The 18783-nt window shown below is 40.9% G+C and overlaps 1 protein-coding gene across 3 annotated transcripts; it reads right to left on the bottom strand.

The window, feature by feature from the left end:
• Window positions 1–27: 27 nt before the first annotated feature.
• LOC134879327 (proline-rich protein 5-like) lies at window positions 28–13604 on the bottom strand. 3 transcript variants are annotated; one of them, XM_063905778.1, is made up of 10 exons: window positions 13404–13604; window positions 11389–11470; window positions 8655–8834; window positions 7876–7956; window positions 5403–5509; window positions 4227–4318; window positions 4000–4140; window positions 1689–1833; window positions 1215–1556; window positions 28–531 (listed from the first exon to the last, which is right to left on the bottom strand). In XM_063905778.1, exons 2-10 carry the CDS (start codon window positions 11412–11414, stop codon window positions 194–196), a joined length of 1452 nt encoding a protein of 483 aa, XP_063761848.1. In that variant the 5' UTR covers window positions 11415–11470; window positions 13404–13604; the 3' UTR covers window positions 28–193. The 3 variants fall into 3 exon arrangements, with proteins under 3 accessions (XP_063761848.1, XP_063761849.1, XP_063761847.1); XM_063905779.1 differs by having other exon boundaries at window positions 8655–8831; XM_063905777.1 differs by having other exon boundaries at window positions 8655–8844; window positions 11390–11470.
• Window positions 13605–18783: the final 5179 nt, after the last annotated feature.

The raw sequence follows: 18783 nt of genomic DNA, 5'->3' as shown, positions 1-18783 counted from the left end.
AGTTAACATATTTATTTCAGCATGTGGTTAGACTTGATTCTAGCGATCTAGTGATCACATTTTATTAAAATAATATTCAGTTTGAAAGAATCCCTGATCATTTTGAGTCTGGATAAAACAGCAGGAAGTGTCACAGGGTGTAAGGAATGTCCTCCTGCATCATTATGCATCTGCCTGCCTGCGTGAGTGTGTGTCACGCCACACTCTGCTGTGTGTCCGACCCTTCAGAACAGTGTTTTGAGAAGTCCAGAAAGATGCCATCATGCTCCGGCTCAGAGTCCAAAGACTCGGGGACGTGGCCCCTCATGACCTCTGGGCTGGATGCAGGACTGGGGCCAGAGCTGGTGTCTTGAGCCAGCCCTCTGAAGGAGGCGGGAGAGTCTGACAGCAGCGAGCCTGTGCCGTATGTTTCCTCTCTTGGGGACGGCTCCGGGAGGATGCAGGGGGAGTGATGCTGTGGCCGGAGAGGGTGGGGACTGGCAGGACAGTCAGGGTCTCCGGGGGGGGGCTCCTTGCCGAACATCACAGTGTCTGTACATAAGGCAGCACAAATTATTGATACATAATCAATAACCTTCTGGATCACTTATTGATTAGCTTCCTGATTTACATCTATCAAGTGGAGACGACTTTCAAACTAAATTTCAAAAGATATTTTGAGTTTTTGACAGCTTTAAAGAAAGTTCCCCCAGCTTAATTCACTTCCACTACTTGAAAGATAAAAACAATTATTTGTACAATGTTCAGTAAAATGCAAACGGTTCTTTTTTGACAGGTTTTAAAGGGAGAGTTAAAGTGGCCTCGTATGAGGTACTTCCCAATGGTCAATTTACTGTATTACCCTCATTGGATGGCAGTACTTTAGAGAAGAAGACAGGAGTGTCAGCATGAATGCAAACCTACAGTATGTAAAGCTGTGGATCGAGCAAATTGTATTTACCCCCCTGATAGAAAGGCTTGGCTAAAAAAAATCAATATCGCAGTACATTGCTTTGATTATATGTTATATGCTATCCTGTCTACTTTTTCCCAACAAATACAATGACCATGACAGAGAACCTCAAAGCACTATAATTTGAATTCCCTTTAAACTAAAACACATCCTTAAAAAGAAAGCTATCTTAATCAATAATTGATCGCTCCTGAAACAATACAAACTTGAAACCTGCAGCAGCCAATGATTTGTAGCATATTTTAATACTGCTGAAACTTACCTGACAGCGAAGCCGAGGCTGTGGAAGCTGGAGAATGGTTGTGGAAGCTGGACGTGCTGGGGATGCTGGTGATACTGGTTTTGCTGGTTTTGCTGGTGATACTGGTGATGCTGGTGGCAGTGTTTGTGGATTCGGCGAAAGAGACGCTCTCCTCCAAGCAGGAAGTCATCTCACAGACGGAGTGTCGTCTTATACCTGTGCCGCCACCTGTGGAGGAGTCGGCGTCATACTCCACCACCGGGGTCAGCATGGGAACGTTGTAGCTCTTGGAGCGTACCACTGGGTTCTTAACCCCAGGGGAGTTGCCTGGTTTGGAGGGCCATGAGCGCTGCAAACGCTTTTCTAGAGAGAGGAAGAGAAAAATAAGGAATTAAGATTATATTATTATCATATATTTTGAAGTATTTCGGCACTTGTATCCTTTAAAAGCACTTGTATTGTACATTTTCTTTAGACAAATTCTAACACACATACCTAATAGGCAGGAGGAGCTGTGCAGATTGGAGGATCCATCACTGGAGTATAACCCATGAGTCCCGAGGTAGGGAGAGACCACCTTCTGGATTAGAGACTCCAGACGCAGGTAGTCGTCTGTCACACCTATAGATTCATGGACTCCCTGCATCACGCACACGCACACGCACACGCACACACACACACACACACACACACAAACACACACACACACACACACACACACACACACACACACACACACACACACACAGTAGTTTGTGTTGGCCAGTTATTGCTGCTTTTTGGCTGACGGTAATGGAATTTTTTTTTTAAATGACAGAAAACTGGGGTAAAAAAATTAAGAAAGTTAATTTCTCCTTCTGAAACACTCTTCTGGTTTCTGTGAGCAGAATCAAAAGTCTTTATGACGCTGGATTTGTTTTAATAATGTTAAAAACATATTTGGGACAGCAACCATTGCTACAATGCTTTTATGGAACCGACCGGAAGACAACATGAATGAAAGAGCTTACAGTGTTGAGTGGATTTGGCTCAGTCAGAACTTGTATAACGATGTAACAATATAGTGATATGGATAACATCAACAACATTGCTTTTATTGTTAAATGGACCCTAGCAATTGTTTCTGCAGGAAACAGGCACTCAAACCCAGTTTCACTTTCAATGGTGGGTTTGTTTTTAATTAGTATCAATGTCAAGTAACCAAAACTCATAATCAACAAGGAGCTGTTTCAGGAACTCCGAGCCTTAAAGAAAACGAACAAAAAGCTACTGTTTCAATGATCCAAGCTCTGCGTAGAAATTGAATTTAGTGTGAGTTGCCTCGAAAATGTTGATTCACTCTAAAGATCAATGTCACACTGAGGGTTGTGAAACATGTGGATACCAACCTCACTTCAGACAAAAGTCTGTAAATGACAAAGGCGAGATCAATTAAAGATCAGAACTATGAACCATTGAGCATATGCTTCAAAACCACAGCACAGAAACAAACCACATAAATAGACCAGACTTTGGCGAATTTGCGTCACAGAATGATCAGAGAAATTACTAACAGATGAAACAAGAAGTCGCAAAAACAGCAAACCCTCTGCAGATTTCTATCTCTCTTACACTCAACCTTATGCTATGGGGGGAAAAACTGACACATTCATAATCTGTACACAATTGATAAAAGAGCAACCAAAAAATGTATCCTGTTTACTTGTGTGTTTTGACTCTGTATACCTTCCCCTTTCTTGCTCTTTCCCTGTTTGAGTCTGGACGAAGCACATTTGGGTCAATGAGTCACCAAAATGATGTCCAAAGTAACCCACCAAAAACAGCACACAGACTCACTGGAGAACACACTAATCCACTTGCATTCACTCCCTGACCCACATCTCTGACCAATAAATGGCTAACTGTGTTAGGGAGTGTACGTGTCTAAGTTCACTGCAAAGTAATGTTTCAAGGTAGTTTTACAACTCCTGACCTCTGGCCAAAAGAAAACTCAGTAGAAGAGGAAAAATTCTGAATGCATTCTTTAGAATAATTATCTACGAATGCTGAAAAATCCAGAGGACAAATAAGCACGGTGTGAATTTTGTCAAACATTAGCATCTTAACTTGAAAATCCAGTGCATGTGCACAACTCTCTTCCTGTTCCCGTAAGGACTAAAGGTAATATATATTTAACTGTGTGCAGCTTAGTCACTGCAAAATGGATAATGAAACTACATTTAAATAAACCTGATTCAGTCTTATGGAACAGCTCCCTGTTGTTACTCACTGCAGTTTATTCTGAAATGTTTATGAATTGAGGCACATTATCCACAGGGGACACATGAGTGTTTGAGCTCTCATCCCTTTGCAGTTGGGACAAACATTTCACACATCCTCTGACATTTTTCCCCAAACAAGTTTTTTGCTCATTGTTGTTTTTGTGAGGACACAATAGGGTACAGAGGGTACTGAGTGGTCATGGGAAGACAGCCGCTCGAAATCCACACTGAGATTACTTCCTGTGAGAGCCCTTCGCAAGAAAAAAAGTGTACAGCTCTTTATACTCTCTAATCCTCCATCTGTTGTCACTTACCCTCTTCCCCCCTCACCCGACAACATTAATAGATCTTTGTTTATGAGAGCCAAATGTGTGTGTGGAGATAGCGTGAGAGAAACTAAAGGAAACGATAAATAACGTGTGTGTGTGTGTGTGTGTGTGTGTGTGTGTGTGTGTGTGTGTGTGTGTGTGTGTGTGTGTGTGTGTGTGTGTGTGTGTGTGTGTGTGTGTGTGTGTGTGTGTGTGTGTGTGTGTGTGTGTGTGTACCTGTAGGATTAGCAGCATCTGTATGATGGAAGGAGGGACTCTGGCTCGGGGTCGAGACAGAGCCTCGTCCAGTTTCAGGTTGAGGGTGATGATGTTCCTGAAGTGGAGGAGAGCCAGCTGACGCACTGAGGGCTCTTTTCCCTGAGGACACACAAACACGGGTCAACACACAGTTCTGTTAGGAGACCATAAAGAATCTTAGGGTGTTCATCGCTGTGTGTGTGTACCTGTACAGGATAGAAGATGGCCTGCAGCATGGACAGAACATCACAGAAGAAGAAGTCCCATGTGTCGGCCAGGGAGTCCAGCAACTTCTGACCTATAACAAACACAAGACGAACATCCAATCAGAACAAAGTAAACTGGCACATGCAGTCAACAAAAGATAATATGCAACAACTTTAATGTTTTTTGATCTCATTGGAGTTGTTGAAGTTTCTCTCAATTTCATGCAAATCTTTTATGTCTGTAATGTTAATGTATACATAAGGTAGTAGTAATAGTAGTCGTATTAGTAATTTGCCCGAGTCTCTGATTGTTACAGTGATAATTGGTATGCTATCTATCCCTAAAAAAAGATCAGATATTTTTAAAGCTTCACATTCGGAGCATAGGTCTGTGCAGACATATTGAATCACATACGCTCACATGCGTTTGTGACTCATTGTATGAACCGCTGTGGTTTTTCTTATCTTAAATTTCTCACTGACTGGATATTGTGCTATTGACGTAAAGCATTACTTCCTGTCTTGTTGCTGTGACGACAGCCCTGAAAATCTGAGTCAGTGTGTGTGTGTGTGCATTGTTTCAAAGTTGCTTCAAAGAAAAGTCACACGTTTTCTCTCTCTACCTCTTAAATGCCTCTATCTCACTCTGACTCTGTGTTTATGTGTGCGGGGGAAGTGTGTGTGCGTGCATACATGGTGTGTACTCCAGAAAAATGTCCTTCATGAAGTGTGATGGTGGAGAGATAAAGCTTTTTTCTAACAGTTCAAACTAATAACTGGAGGGGTTAACAAACCACCTGATATTTTAGTCAATTATTATTTTTTTCCTGCTACACTCGTGACTTTTGTCACATTGAGAAAAAAACTCTTAGGCTAAAAATGTCTAAATTCATCTGTAAGTTTCCCTTTAATGATTCACTGGCCCTGCATGTGAACACTACTTTCTAAAGCTAGGATGCAGATGTTCCTAAAGAAAGTGGAATTTAAATCTTAGGATAAACCAAACAAACTTATAGTCTTGATAGCTTTGGTGTTATCTTTTTCTATTCAATTTGACTTAACTTGGAATCTTCCTATGCCTATCACCTTACCATTCAGCAGGGTTTTCTTATTAAACAGGGCTTCATCAGAATATGTGCACATACAGTGTGTTACAGTGTGTGTTGGTGTGTATACCTTCATAGAAGCGGATCTTGTCTCTCAGTATCACCATTCCCTTAGTGAGCAGCTGGTTCTGAAGGTACTCAGTGAAGAAGGAGCCCAGCTCTGTCTTCAGAAGCTGCCTGAAAAAAAGTTCACATGAGTGCACACACACAACACACACACACCATTAACTATATTTCCTAAACATGAAGCTAAACTAATGAGCTTTTGTGCACTGGAGAGCTGCAGTGTTTAAACAGCAGCAGACTCAGGAAATGAGAAGACATGTTGTTCACACTGAAGACAATGAACACTTCAACAACAGTAATTTCTAATAAACTGTACGTAGAAATGAGTATGATGCTCATGCTGTTATTACAGGAAGAGAAAATTTGACCTTTAGTCTGTAGCTAATCTTCATCATGTGTTTTAAATGGTTTAATTTCAAAACATACATTGGAGGAAATACGTATTTGATCCCCTGCCAATTTAGTTAGTTTACCCACTTCCAAAGAAATGAACAGTCTGTTATTGTAATGGTAGGTTTATTTTCACAGTGAGAGACAGAATATCAAAAAAGAAATCCAGAAAAGTGTATTAAAATAAAGATATAAATGAATATGCATTTAACTGGGGGAAATAAGTATTTGATCCTCTTGCAAAACATGCGTTAGTTCTTGGTGGAGAAAGCCTTGTTGGACAGCACAGAGGTCAGACGCTTCTTGTAGTTGGTCACCAGGTTTGCTCTCACCTCAGGAGGGATTTTGGTCCACTCCTCTCTGCAGATTCTCTCCAAATCCTTAGGGTTTGGAGGCTGATGCTTAGCCACTGGAAGCTTCAGCTCCCTCCAAAGATTGTCTATGGGATGGAGGTCCGGAGACCAGCTAGGCCCCTCCATCACATTAATGGTTTTCTTCTGTAGCCACTCCTTAGTTGCCTATCCATGTTCCATTTTCAGTGTCCTGGCTGAGGAAAGGAGGTTATCAGCCAATATTTACATGGCCCCCTCCATCCTCCCCTCGATGCGGTGAACCGCCATGTCCCCTTAGCAGAGAAACCCCCCCAAAGCATAATGTTTCCACCTCCACGCTTGATGCTGGGGATGCTGTTCTTGGGGGTCATAGTCAGCATTTCTTTTCCTCCAAACACGACATGTGGAGTTGATGCCTAAGATATTGATTTTGGTCTGATCTGACCACATCATCAGCCTTCTCTCATTCAGAGGATCACTGGCAGACTTCAGACGGCCTGTACATGTGCCTTCTTGAGCAGGGGACTTTGCGGGCGCTGCAGGATTTTAATCTATTACAGCATAGTGTGTTACCGATAGTTTTCTTGGTGACTGTGGTCCCAGCTGCCTTCAGATCATTAACAAGTCCCTCCTGTGTAGTTATTGGCTGACCCCTCACCTTTCTCATGATCTTTGATCGTGGATCACTGATTTAATATTCCATTTCATTGCCTTATTTATACATTTGTATATTTCTCATTTTTATTTGTATTTTATTTGTATTTTTTAGTTCTAATTATTTGTTATTTGTTTTGCTTCTTTTCATATTTCGATGCTGCAATGAAAAAAAATCATACTTTGGGATAAATAAAGTATTTCTGATCCCCGGACCGAGGGCGATTGATGGTCATTTTGTGCTTCTTCCATTTTCCAATTATCAAACCAGTTGTCTCTCTCTCACCAAGCTGCTTGCTGGTGGTCTTGTCTTCTATTCCAGTCTTGTGCTGGTCTACAATCTGGTCCCTGATGTCCTTAGACATTAGTTCCACCATGATCACAGACCTGTCTCTGGTCTTGCCCTCGGTGGAGAGGTTGTAATCTGATTTATTTGATTGTGGACAGGTGTCTTTTATCCAGGTAATGAGTTGACATCAGGAGTACTTTCTTAAAGCAAGAGGACTTATTTAACCGCTCCGTGGGAGCCAGAATCCTTACTGGTGGCAAGGGGATCAACTACTTATTTCCCACAATTAAACACAAATAAATGTATATCTTTTTTTTAATGTACATTTTTTTAAATGATATACTCCGTCTCTCATTGTGAAAATAAACCTACCATAAAAGTTACAGACTGTTCATCTCTTTGTAAGTGGATAAACTAACTAAATTGGCAGGGGATCAAATACTTATTTCCTCCACTGTAGATACAACAGCTTAAGTTAGGCAACATGCATCTACAGAATGTATGTGTGTAATTAACTGTTGGGGATTGAAGTCACTATTGTCAGCCCTCAGCCATATTGTAATTAAAAACACAGCAGTGAACCCTGTGTAACCTCCCCCTATCGTTCCCTCTTTTTGCTCAAAGGAGTTTATGATTCAGTGGACAATAGGCAGTAAACTGTGGCTGGTAATGTGTTAATGTGTCATTGAGATTAAATTTAGCATGCTGAAGTCGTATACGTGAGTTTGGGAAGGTGGGGAATTACAGATTAAAAGCACTATCACTTCAGTAAAAAACAAATACAAATAAAAACAGACAGACAGGAAGCTAACCTGACACCTTCATTCAGAGTGTAGAGTTCATTTTCTCCCAGATCCTTCTTCTGGAACACTGATATCACTGCACTGTGGATGCTGTGACACACACATAGAAATCATTTAGAGTAGAACAATATTCAAAACAACATCAAGATGAGATATTATAAAGATTTTCCAAAAATAAATACACTGAAATAACAAATAAAATTGTTCAAACTGTGAATCTTGGTGTAAGGCAAAACAAATTTAAATTGAAACAAAAAGACAGCAGAAATGAAAACAGGAGAGTGAAACATAAAAGATCAGGAGAAGGCATAAACTTTTCCATGGTATGTTCCAGTACAGCTCATGTTGTTCATGCAGATCCACCATCAACCCCCGAGCAAACCTTTCTCTGCCGTCTACCCGTGTCATGTAAAGCGGAAACACCATAAAAATAAACCAAAGAAGAGAGAGGGGGGACTGAGGAAGAAAAGGCTCTATGAGGCAGAATGAGATGAAAGCGGAGTGAGGGGTGAATGGAGATAAGAAGAGAGCGGTGATGGACCCTCGGGGAAGAGAGACAGAAAGACTAGATGCTTGTATTGCATGTGTGTAAAATAAGATGTGTATTCACAGCATGAATAATGGCAGCTTTGAAGTGTATTCAGGGAAAGATGCACACACACATCTAAGTCCATGTGCGGAAACATGCAGGCATGACAGATTGAGTAGCGTTGCGTTTATCAAGGACAAAAAAAAAAGTATATTCACATATTTAGATAAATAAAACAAGTAAAGCTGTACACACTAACCTGTTCCAGGTGGCGTTGGCCCCGGCCCTCCTCTGCTGGGTCCCTCTGTCCCTGCTGCACTCCTCGGACAGGCCTCCAGCTGGTCCTCCCTTATCTCCTCCTCCCGGGGTCTTGGCCTGCGAGAGGTCATTCAGACTGGAGGACGAGCTGCTGCCTAACCTCAGCTTGTTGTGGAGACTCCTCGAAATCCAGAGCACAGCGAGAGGGGAATGATTATAAAGCAGAAACGACAGCCTATTGTGGTACTGGATGAGGTTCTTACACGTACAAAGTTTCATGTTTTTAGGATGTTTTCACTAATGACACCACACTAAACAGATACAAAACTGAACAACTACTTTCTATCAAGTAGAAAAGGTGCAACTAAAAGGTAGAGCTGTGAAAAAAACACCCAAGACACCCATCTTGATTGTACTAGCTGAAAACATTGGCCTTCATTGATGGGAAATTACTTCTTATTGGACCTCTGTTAATATTTACACAAGCTATTGCAACATAGCTCTTTGGAAACATACATTAAAGAGATAAGTGGGTATAGGGAGAGCGATCAGGAAAGCAAAGTCAGTCAACTTGAAGAGAAATTGAGAATACAAAACTCATGGGAGAAAAAGAGGAATACTCAGACAATGATGAGGGGAGAGGGGGTGAGAAAGAGGAAGTACCGAGGAAGGCACTGAAGGCAGAGAATGAAGTGAGGAACTTAGACATTCGTTTTAAATCACATGCAGTTTTGACTTTGGGAGTGAAGACATATTTTTTTATTGAGAAAGGGGAAAGAGAACATTTTGTCCAGTGAGGGATTGTAAGGTATTGTTGTGTTACTGGGTTTCCCTATTCAAGCAGCGATGTCAATGAGGGGCCTAAAAAGAACATGAAGAAGAGGAACAAGTACTTAAATATGTCTAAGGGCTGAAACTCGAGAGACAGGAAATAAAACTGCTTGATATGTCACGTACAGATAATGAGGAAATGTTTTCTCCTACAGGTACAGTGCATGTGTTATATATACATGTAATATTTGCTATATGATGCACAACTGTATGCAAGTAGGAATAAACAGACACACTGTGACCCTCCAGTTCTTAGAAATACTGTGGAATTGTTTCAAATGAATGACAAATAGTTTCACATTCAGTCAAACTACTGAACCAGACATTTCTGCAGAAATCACACAAAAAACCTCACTACCTCCACACACAGACACAGACAGACACACACACACATTATGTACTTACTCCAGTAATTGAAAAGGAACCACATATTCCCACTCCATGAGTATGTGTGTCACGCTGAAGTAAACAAGTGGCGGCTGAAAGGAAAGGATGAAGATAGTGGAGTGACCCTGTTCTCATGGGTCTCTATCTCGCTCTTTCACATGCCCTTTTTGCCATTTTCTCTTCTCTCCTTACTTTCCCTTTAAATCCTCCCTCCTACTTCGCCTACCGTAACTTTTTTCTTCTCTACCCTCTTCTCTCACTCTCTCTTTGCCAATCTGTGCCAATCGGTGTCCATGTGACCCTGCAAGCTTTTGTGCAAACAATGGAACCCTTTGAGGTTGAAGAGCTGCCAAGATGGAGAGGAAGGAATTAAAGGTGACACACATTTCACTTCCTCCTTCTTTTCTGTGTGTGGCCCAGGACAGATTGAAGTTGTACTCACTGATTCACTGATTTTTTTTCCCGCATTGATTTGGTCAGCTTTTGCCGCCGTCTACTGAGAAATGATTTACTGTTATTATTTGTTATCAATACATTTGTAATCATCATGACCAATGAACACTGTTCACATGAACTGGATTTAATTTAATTTAACAAATCTAGATGATAGAGAAAGAGAAGGGGAGAGAAAGGAAGTGAGAACGAGAATAAAGGGGAACAGAAGCATGTCGAAGAATATGGCAGGGAAGAGGAAAAAGGTGTGTGTGTGTTTTAGGTCCGTCTGTCAACCTAGATCTTAGTTCAACTCCATATAAATAGGTCAGAGCGAGAAACAGGAGCCCTGGGCTCAGACAAACACTCACTAACACACACACACACACACACACACACACACACACACACACACACACACACACACACACACACACACACACACACACAGAGACACAGACACACACACACACACACACACACACACACACACACACACACACACACACACACACACACACACACACACACACACACACACACATGCAAAAGGAAGATACATTTCCTCGTGCAACTAAGGTCAAATGATTTCTCCTCATGAATGGATGATGCAGAGAATAAAACAGAAGATGCAAAGACTCAAAAGTAATCAACAGTGTGTAAAAATTGACTCGAGATGATCCCACTGCTGATTGAAAGGGATTATTCCACACACCTGCTGGATGCTGATGCAACTTGGAGTTAGATTCTTTTTTGTTTTTGTCTCCAAAACAACAGGAAGAGTTGTGAGGGAAAATGCTCTGGTCTAATTACTAAACAAAGGAGGATGTTTGCATGAGTGAAAGAATGAATGAGGTCATTCAGGAATGTGTGTGAGCATATCTGTTGGTGGTGTGTGTGTTTTCCACATTCATCTACCTTTGTTTATCCCTAAGGAAAAGAAAAAGTGTTGGAGCTGCAGTGAAACATTTCTGAATGAGTGCATGTGTGTGTGTGTGTGTGTGTGTGTGTGTGTGTGTGTGTGTGTGTGTGTGTGTGTGTGTGTGTGTGTGTGTGTGTGTGTGTGTGTGTGTGTGTCTTCTTACCTCCTTAACGAGCCCTCTCGTTCCATGTTTGGCCTTGACAGACAGCTGTGCCCTAGCGACCGTCCTGCAACCACTTCAGCATCTGAAAAAGGAAACTGAATTACTGGTGGGAAACATCCTGTGACCTGAAATAAAATCACCTGATATACCAAACTAATCAACTAATAATTGAAGAGCGGATTTTCTAGTTAGAAACACAGGCGAATTGGATTTCTTCCTGGGAGATGTTCTGACATGTCGCAGTACAGGAAGTAAACAGGTGTAAGCGATAAAAATGAATGAGGTTTAAAATTGCTGCTTCAGTTGCAGACAGACAGACGGACAGACAGACAGACACCAGTCTTCTAGACACAGTATTCTAATCTAATTACACTAAAGTGGCAGAGACAGACATTTGATCCTGCCACAAACTCAGATGCCCCCCTGACTGAACACACACACACACACACACACGCACACACACACACACACACACACACACACACACACACACACACACACACACACACACACACACACACACACACACACAAGATAGAATTACGCATACAGTATATCAGGAGGGTTTGTAAGGCCACACAGGATAAAGTGAAGCCAAAACAACATTTTTGCGCTCGGTTTTCTTTGCTCCAAACACTTGTAACTGCATCAATAAGATCTGCAAACATCGATGAGTTACTCTACAGTTCCAAATATGTTTTCACGCTTTTTTGCTAATCCCAACACTGAACGTTTGTGCTGTTTGTACAGTTTTATTTTTAAATGTACTATGGGTAGGGTTAGGGTGATGAGGGTATGAGAGCCCTTGGTAAATTGAGGTCACGATCAGGGTAATCATGGAAACTGTAATATGCTTGGACTCCCCAGAGTTTCAGGCTTCATTTCCTGGTTGTATTTGTCGCTACTCAACATAAACAATGGCCTGCTGTTGCCTGGCCGCTACATGCTTTACCTGGTATTTATTTCATTTCAATCATCTAGTTTACTTTTTTATTTCTCCGAGCCACATTTGTGTTGAACAATTAGTGCTTTTGATATAATCTGCAGAAGTCCAGCTGATTGGAGAGCATAAAGGCACCACTATCGACCATTTGTGGTGAGTGTGCACGGTAATAAAAATGGAATGATATAATGGCCATTTGTCTAGAGGGATGTCACAGTGCCTCTGCTAACTCCCACTTGGCTTTGCAGGTTGAAATGCCTCAGGCTTGAATGAAACACACATGCACCGTCGCTGAACCCAGGCGCTGGCTAACTCCTTATTATGCTAACCTTCTGTGTGTTTGAATGCCGTGCTTAAGGGCCCTCAGACTGCAGTTTCTGGGATTGTGTTTTTTTGGAGGATGTGAATGTTTCTCAATCAGCCTCTAGATTTTTACGAGCAGTCCAGGAAATGAAACCAGCAAGGTCCCATTCATTTAGAATCCTGAGAGTGTAAACCCTGTTCATTCTCCTCAAGCCTCCTCTCTCTCTCTCTTTTAAGCAGAGAGTTTACATTGTAGTAAATGTCAGGACTGAACATTAACACCCACAATCTGCTTCGACAAATCGAAACAGCACACCATTCTGCCGACTGGCAGCAGAACAGGGAAATTACCCCCTTCAGCAGACAAGTGCTAAAGTTAGTGTTGTCTGAGTCTGCTCCGCCAGGCACTGGCAACAAACCAAACCACAAGTTGGAGGTCCTGCTGCAAAACGTATTGGTGTCGGTCTTTACCAGCTTTCCTACACTGACCACAGTCTTCAAATCTGCTACCTGTTGGCAACTAGTGTGCACTGTCAAATGATGCAATGCACAGAAATCCTGGAGAACACACTAATAGTACTTATGAGGATATTACATTCCTCCTATTACAAACAATTGATATAAGTTATTATGGAAGTATTAGGCTACTTTTAGGGATTTAAGCCATTAAATTATACACATTTAGGAAGTGCCATGTATTCTACTATCAGTATAAAAAATAAAAAAGGAGTTGCTTGATTGAGTTGATATTTTTAAACAGAATACTCACTTTTCAGAAGTCTTCCTCGCTCCCTTTAATAAATACGTTTTCTTAATGTTTAAATTCCGCATAAAAGAAGGCAAAAATATTCCTGTATTTGTTTAAAAGCTGCAGGTTTACTCGGTGGGGAAAAAAAGAGTGCAGCGCAGCTCTTTAGTGCAGTTAACAGCGCGTGAGGGCTGCGCACGTTCTCTTGAAAAGATACGATATGAACCCTTGCGCGAGCTGTCAGCGAGGCTTAAAGGACTCTCCGCGAGCGTCAGAGAGAAGGAGGGAGGAAGTGAAAGAGAGGGAGAGGGAGAGAGCGAGAGAGAGAGAGAGAGAGAGAGAGAGAGAGAGTGTGTGTGTGTGTGTGTGTGTGTGTGTGTGTGTGTGTGTGTGTGTGTGTGTGTGTGTGTGTGTGTGTGTTAATATGGTTAATCAAAGTTTACAGACTATATGGAGTTATCATTTCTTTCTAAATTGTATTTCTACTGCTACTTGTCTTCTTTAAACATAAAAACCTAACGCGAGATATGGAAAGAGACAGGAACATTTGCTCAAATACCGGAATACAATTTTAATATATATTCAATATTACGCTGCTTTCAGAACTAAATCTATACAGCTGTGCATGGGGTAGCAACATATTTTGGCAGATTGAGTCTTCAAATTAAAATACACACCCCTTCTATTGGTAAAGGATACACAAAAGTGGGTACTATCTAAAGACAAGCTTTTTCACTGATAAGCTGATATGTATTTATAATGAAGTGTGTATAATAAAAGAAAAACCACACAGCACCATCACTCCGGTATTGAATCACAGCCGCTACGCTAGCATGGCTAAGTAGAAAGATTCCTCCTCCACTCAAACCCAGACAAAAAGTGACTACTTGGAGCAGATCAGAGGCAGCTTTATCAGCAGTTTGCAAACATTCAAGGTGTTTGTTGTCAGCAGGTCATTTTAAATTCCTAGTGAAATAATTCATAGACAAACTAATATAACAGCAGCCCACTGCAAACACTGGACATTACACTGAGTGCTTTCACTTCCAGAGTGTGTGTGTGTGTGTCTCTAAGTTTGTCACAACAGACAAACTGCACTTTGCACATCACATTTGAAATGACTGATAACCACAAAAACACACACACACACACACACACACACACACACACACACACACACACACACACACACACACACACACACACACACACACACACACACACACACACACGCACACACACACCAACGACAACCTTCTTCCCCCTGTAATAAGAAACAGGTTTATAATAGCAAAGTCTATTGGTCGAGGCCAGATTGTATCTTACAAGTTCTCAGGACCATAACACACATACACACACACACACACACACACACACACACACACACACACACACACACACACACACACACACACACACACACACACACACACACACACACACACACACACACACACACACACACACACACACACATACATACACACGGGGGCATCTAGAAAAATACAGGTAGCTCAGAGTTCACTTATCACTTAACATTATATAGACATAGAGACGGCACACCCATATCAATCAGTTTCTAAATGAATGTGTGTGTGTGTGTGTGTGTGTGTGTGTGTGTGTGTGTGTGTGTGTGTGTGTGTGTGTGTGTGTGTGTGTGTGTGTGTGTGTGTGTGTGTGTGTGTGTGTGTGTGTGTGTGTGGAAAATGTGATTTCAAAGCACACAGCAAAAGTGTTCAAAATAATATGAGGTGCAAACCCTTAAAGAGGACATATTCTGCTCATTTCCAGGCCCATATCAGTTTGTAGTTTCTCTCCTTGGACATGTCTCCATGCTTTAATGTTCAAAAAGCTCTTTATTTTTCTCATACTGCCTGTGCTGCAGCACCTCTTTTCACCCTCTGTCTGAAACCAGAGCCCAGTCTGCTCTGATTGGTTAGCTGGCCGGCTCTGTTGTGATTGGTCAACCGTTTAGAGCTGTCCCGCCCCTTAACCTATCACGTACAATGTGTTATAGCGCTAAGAGTCCAATGGAGGCGGGGGACACACAGGATTTTAGCCTTTGCAGACCATTGACATGCACAAACACCTATAGAACACACTGCAGGATAATAATAGGGCCCCTTTAATTTATTTAAGGCAAAAGGTTTTCATCGTAATATCATTAGTTATTGAACTGGGTGTTTCAGGTCTCTCAAGTGACATTTTTCGTGGGTCACCATGTGGGAAACAAGATGAGATCCCCTCACACAGTGTCTAGTTTCAGATGGTGAGGGCTTCCTCTTCCTGATAACGGCATTAAAGTCATAAACAATGTATTGCAAATTTCTACCTTTTCATGACAACACAATTTATTTTGGCTAACTAAAAAAGTGTGCTTCTCTTCTATCACAATTTCTAGGTGGTATAGAATGACATTGGAAACATTCAGGTATCAGTTACTCTGACTCGCCTCTTTTCCAAGGGAGCAGGTAGAGGTGCAGTGCCTTGCTTGAGAGAACTTTGGCAGGACACGAAGTGTGCTGCTGGTGACCTCGCATGCAGGTCTGTATAGAGATACACAGTGTGTGTTTGTGTTTGGCTACACCCCATCTCTTCCAGTCTATTGAAAACACAAACACACAGAGGGGACATAAACACATTTAGACCACATTTGGAAAAATCCTACCAAAAATGTACCAACATATACACATGCACACACTGTCCACAGACAAACTAATGCACTATTTAAATCTGCTATGTTAATCTGGGCTGTGTAAACAGGAGGGGGGGAATCTGCTCTCAGGCCAAAGGAAAAAGCAACTTTGCTCAGGAGCCCGCATCTCCCTGCACTACCTGCAGCCTCTGGTTACACAGCTACACCATTACACTAAACACAGCAGGGTTGCAACATCCTCGCTACTGCGTGGGGATTTTCCTTCAAATGAATCAAACTTATTATTTTTTAAAGAAAGATAGGCATTTGTCTCACATCATTTTTTAAGAAATTGTCAAAATGTATTTATAGTCTTAAAATTGTTTTCTAAAATAGATTTTAAAATAGTATTATTTTTCTGCTACATATTCTTTTTGCATCTTTGTAGGCACCATTTATATTTAAGCAAATTCCTTGTTGTAGAAGCTAATTCAAATACATTTACATCGTTTTACGCCAATATTACACAGTAAATTCACTTCGTCAAGTAAAACATGCAAGCAAATATATCATTTATTTGATCCGTTATTCATTTGATTATAGCAGTCAGTACTGACCTGTGTTTACCCCCATCAGCGGGCCAGTTGCATTGTGGTCCAGCTGCAGTTTGAATGCTTCATCCAAGGTCAGCTGAAGGTAGAATACATATATCAGTAAAACATGAAGACATAGAGGTGAGGAAAGTGAGGCAGACTGTAACAGAAAATAACTTTACTCTTATTAAGTTAATCGACCTGTTCTGTTCGGGCCAAATCTCACGGATTTACTACAATCATAAATATTGTGTTCTACATTTGATTGCCTCAAGACGTTATATCCTCCACAGTAGGTATTTAGACATGTGAAAGTTGCTTTCACTTTCATTGAATTTTGAGTGGTTTATTGATGTCCCGGGTCAAAAATGACCTCTATGAATGGGTAACCCTAGATTATGTTCATCCATTTGTACGTTTATATTATATTTGATTTAATATTCCATTTCATTGCACTATTTGTACATCTGTATATTTCTTATTTTTATGTCTAATTATTTGTTATGCTTAATATTGTATTTTGCTGCTGTAACGTAAAAATGTCCCAGTTTGGGATGAATTAAGTATTTCTGATTCTGATTCTGAGATACAGTATATATAGTACACACACAAATGGAAAAACGTTTTCCATTTGTGTGACAGAACGCTCGTTTCACATAACGGCAGAAAAATACTTGTTCCCTTTGATGTCAGAAGTCCAAAATAATAATTTCTTAAATATAATATATAAAAACTAAATATGATTCATGGCATTAAGGGAATTAATCATGGATGTAGAGAAGACCACGGATCACATTTTAGCAGCATATTGGGTATTTTAAAGTCACAACTATTTACACTATCAGAGACACGCACTTGGTTTAAATTCCTAAGGGTGTGTTTGCAAAGACCAGAAATGCAAGGGTAACCACTGTTTAGTAAACACACACACCCATGCACACATAAACACATAAACACACACATCCTTGATAAGGCCCATATGGGATCTCTCAGTCTGCTAGGTTATGTAATATGTATTTTGCATGTTTACAGATATTAGAACATGTTTTGCAGTTCAGTCAAATGACATCTGATTAGATACATGACAACAATGAAGTGAATGTTACTATTTTATAACATGTCACTGTTAAAAAGTGATCCATTATTGTCCAAAAAATGGTCATGTGTTGGCTTTAAGAATACACATCCCATAAACACTGTCTCAATGAGCATGCTGTTTCTCTGAGTGTGTCTGTCGTCCTATATGTGTAATGAAGAAGAAGTGATCCAATCCCCCGTGTCTTTGATTAGCTTCTTCTGCCTGTGTGAGAATGAGACTTTGGTTAAAGCTGATGAAAAGTGACCCCTTCCTGTTTCCTGCTATCATACAACCCGGCAGTTTCCAACATTTGGCCTGGTTTCACAGTGTGTAAGAAGATCTAAGATCTGTGGTTCCTGTGGTGCAGATGGGTCTGTCATAATCTTTTTGGTGTGCATACAGGAACCTCAGCCTCTTGCACTAAATTGCATTTGTGTTTGGCTTGAACACAGGCTTAAAGAAGTCACATGTATGTTAGAGAGCTGTGTTACTAAAGGGTAACCTGAGACATCACAGTTGATGGTGTAAACTGTTTGTGTGTGTGGAGTACATGTACTTGACTGATCTTCAAAGAAGATGATAGAACAGGGGAGGTTCTGGAACCAATGAAAAGCTGAACAACAAAAGCTTTAAACTAGAGTGATTCTAAAGTAAGCTTACCTCTTCCTCTACCTCGTCTTGTGTGGCTCAAAGGCTGAAAACCAAGAACACTGCAAAGGAACAGATGTATAACAATCAAAATACATTCAGGTTGATACTGTGTTTTATATTCAGGGTCATCATATTCATTTCAAGTTATCAATTGTTTCTTGCCATGATCAGTTGACTTGATTCCTCAAAGTAAACAACCTATTTTCAAGATTATAGAGGCTTTACATGCCGGTAAAAAAATGTGCGATGCTGTGCAGTGCAGTCTTCATACCACAGCAGGAAATCTGCATGAGTGAAATGTATTGTTGTAATATACCGGTACATTTCATTTTCCTTCCTCCCTTCCTTCCTCATGTCCCTTTTTCTCTGGGCTCACTATGTTATTTTCATTGTCTCCATGGTGACAGATATGAACCCAGATTCACACCTCATAACTAGCCATTT

Source organism: Eleginops maclovinus, chromosome 17 (genome assembly GCF_036324505.1).
Source record: "Eleginops maclovinus isolate JMC-PN-2008 ecotype Puerto Natales chromosome 17, JC_Emac_rtc_rv5, whole genome shotgun sequence".
Lineage (NCBI taxonomy): Eukaryota > Metazoa > Chordata > Actinopteri > Perciformes > Eleginopidae > Eleginops > Eleginops maclovinus.
This window is presented reverse-complemented; position numbering and strand designations above follow the sequence as displayed.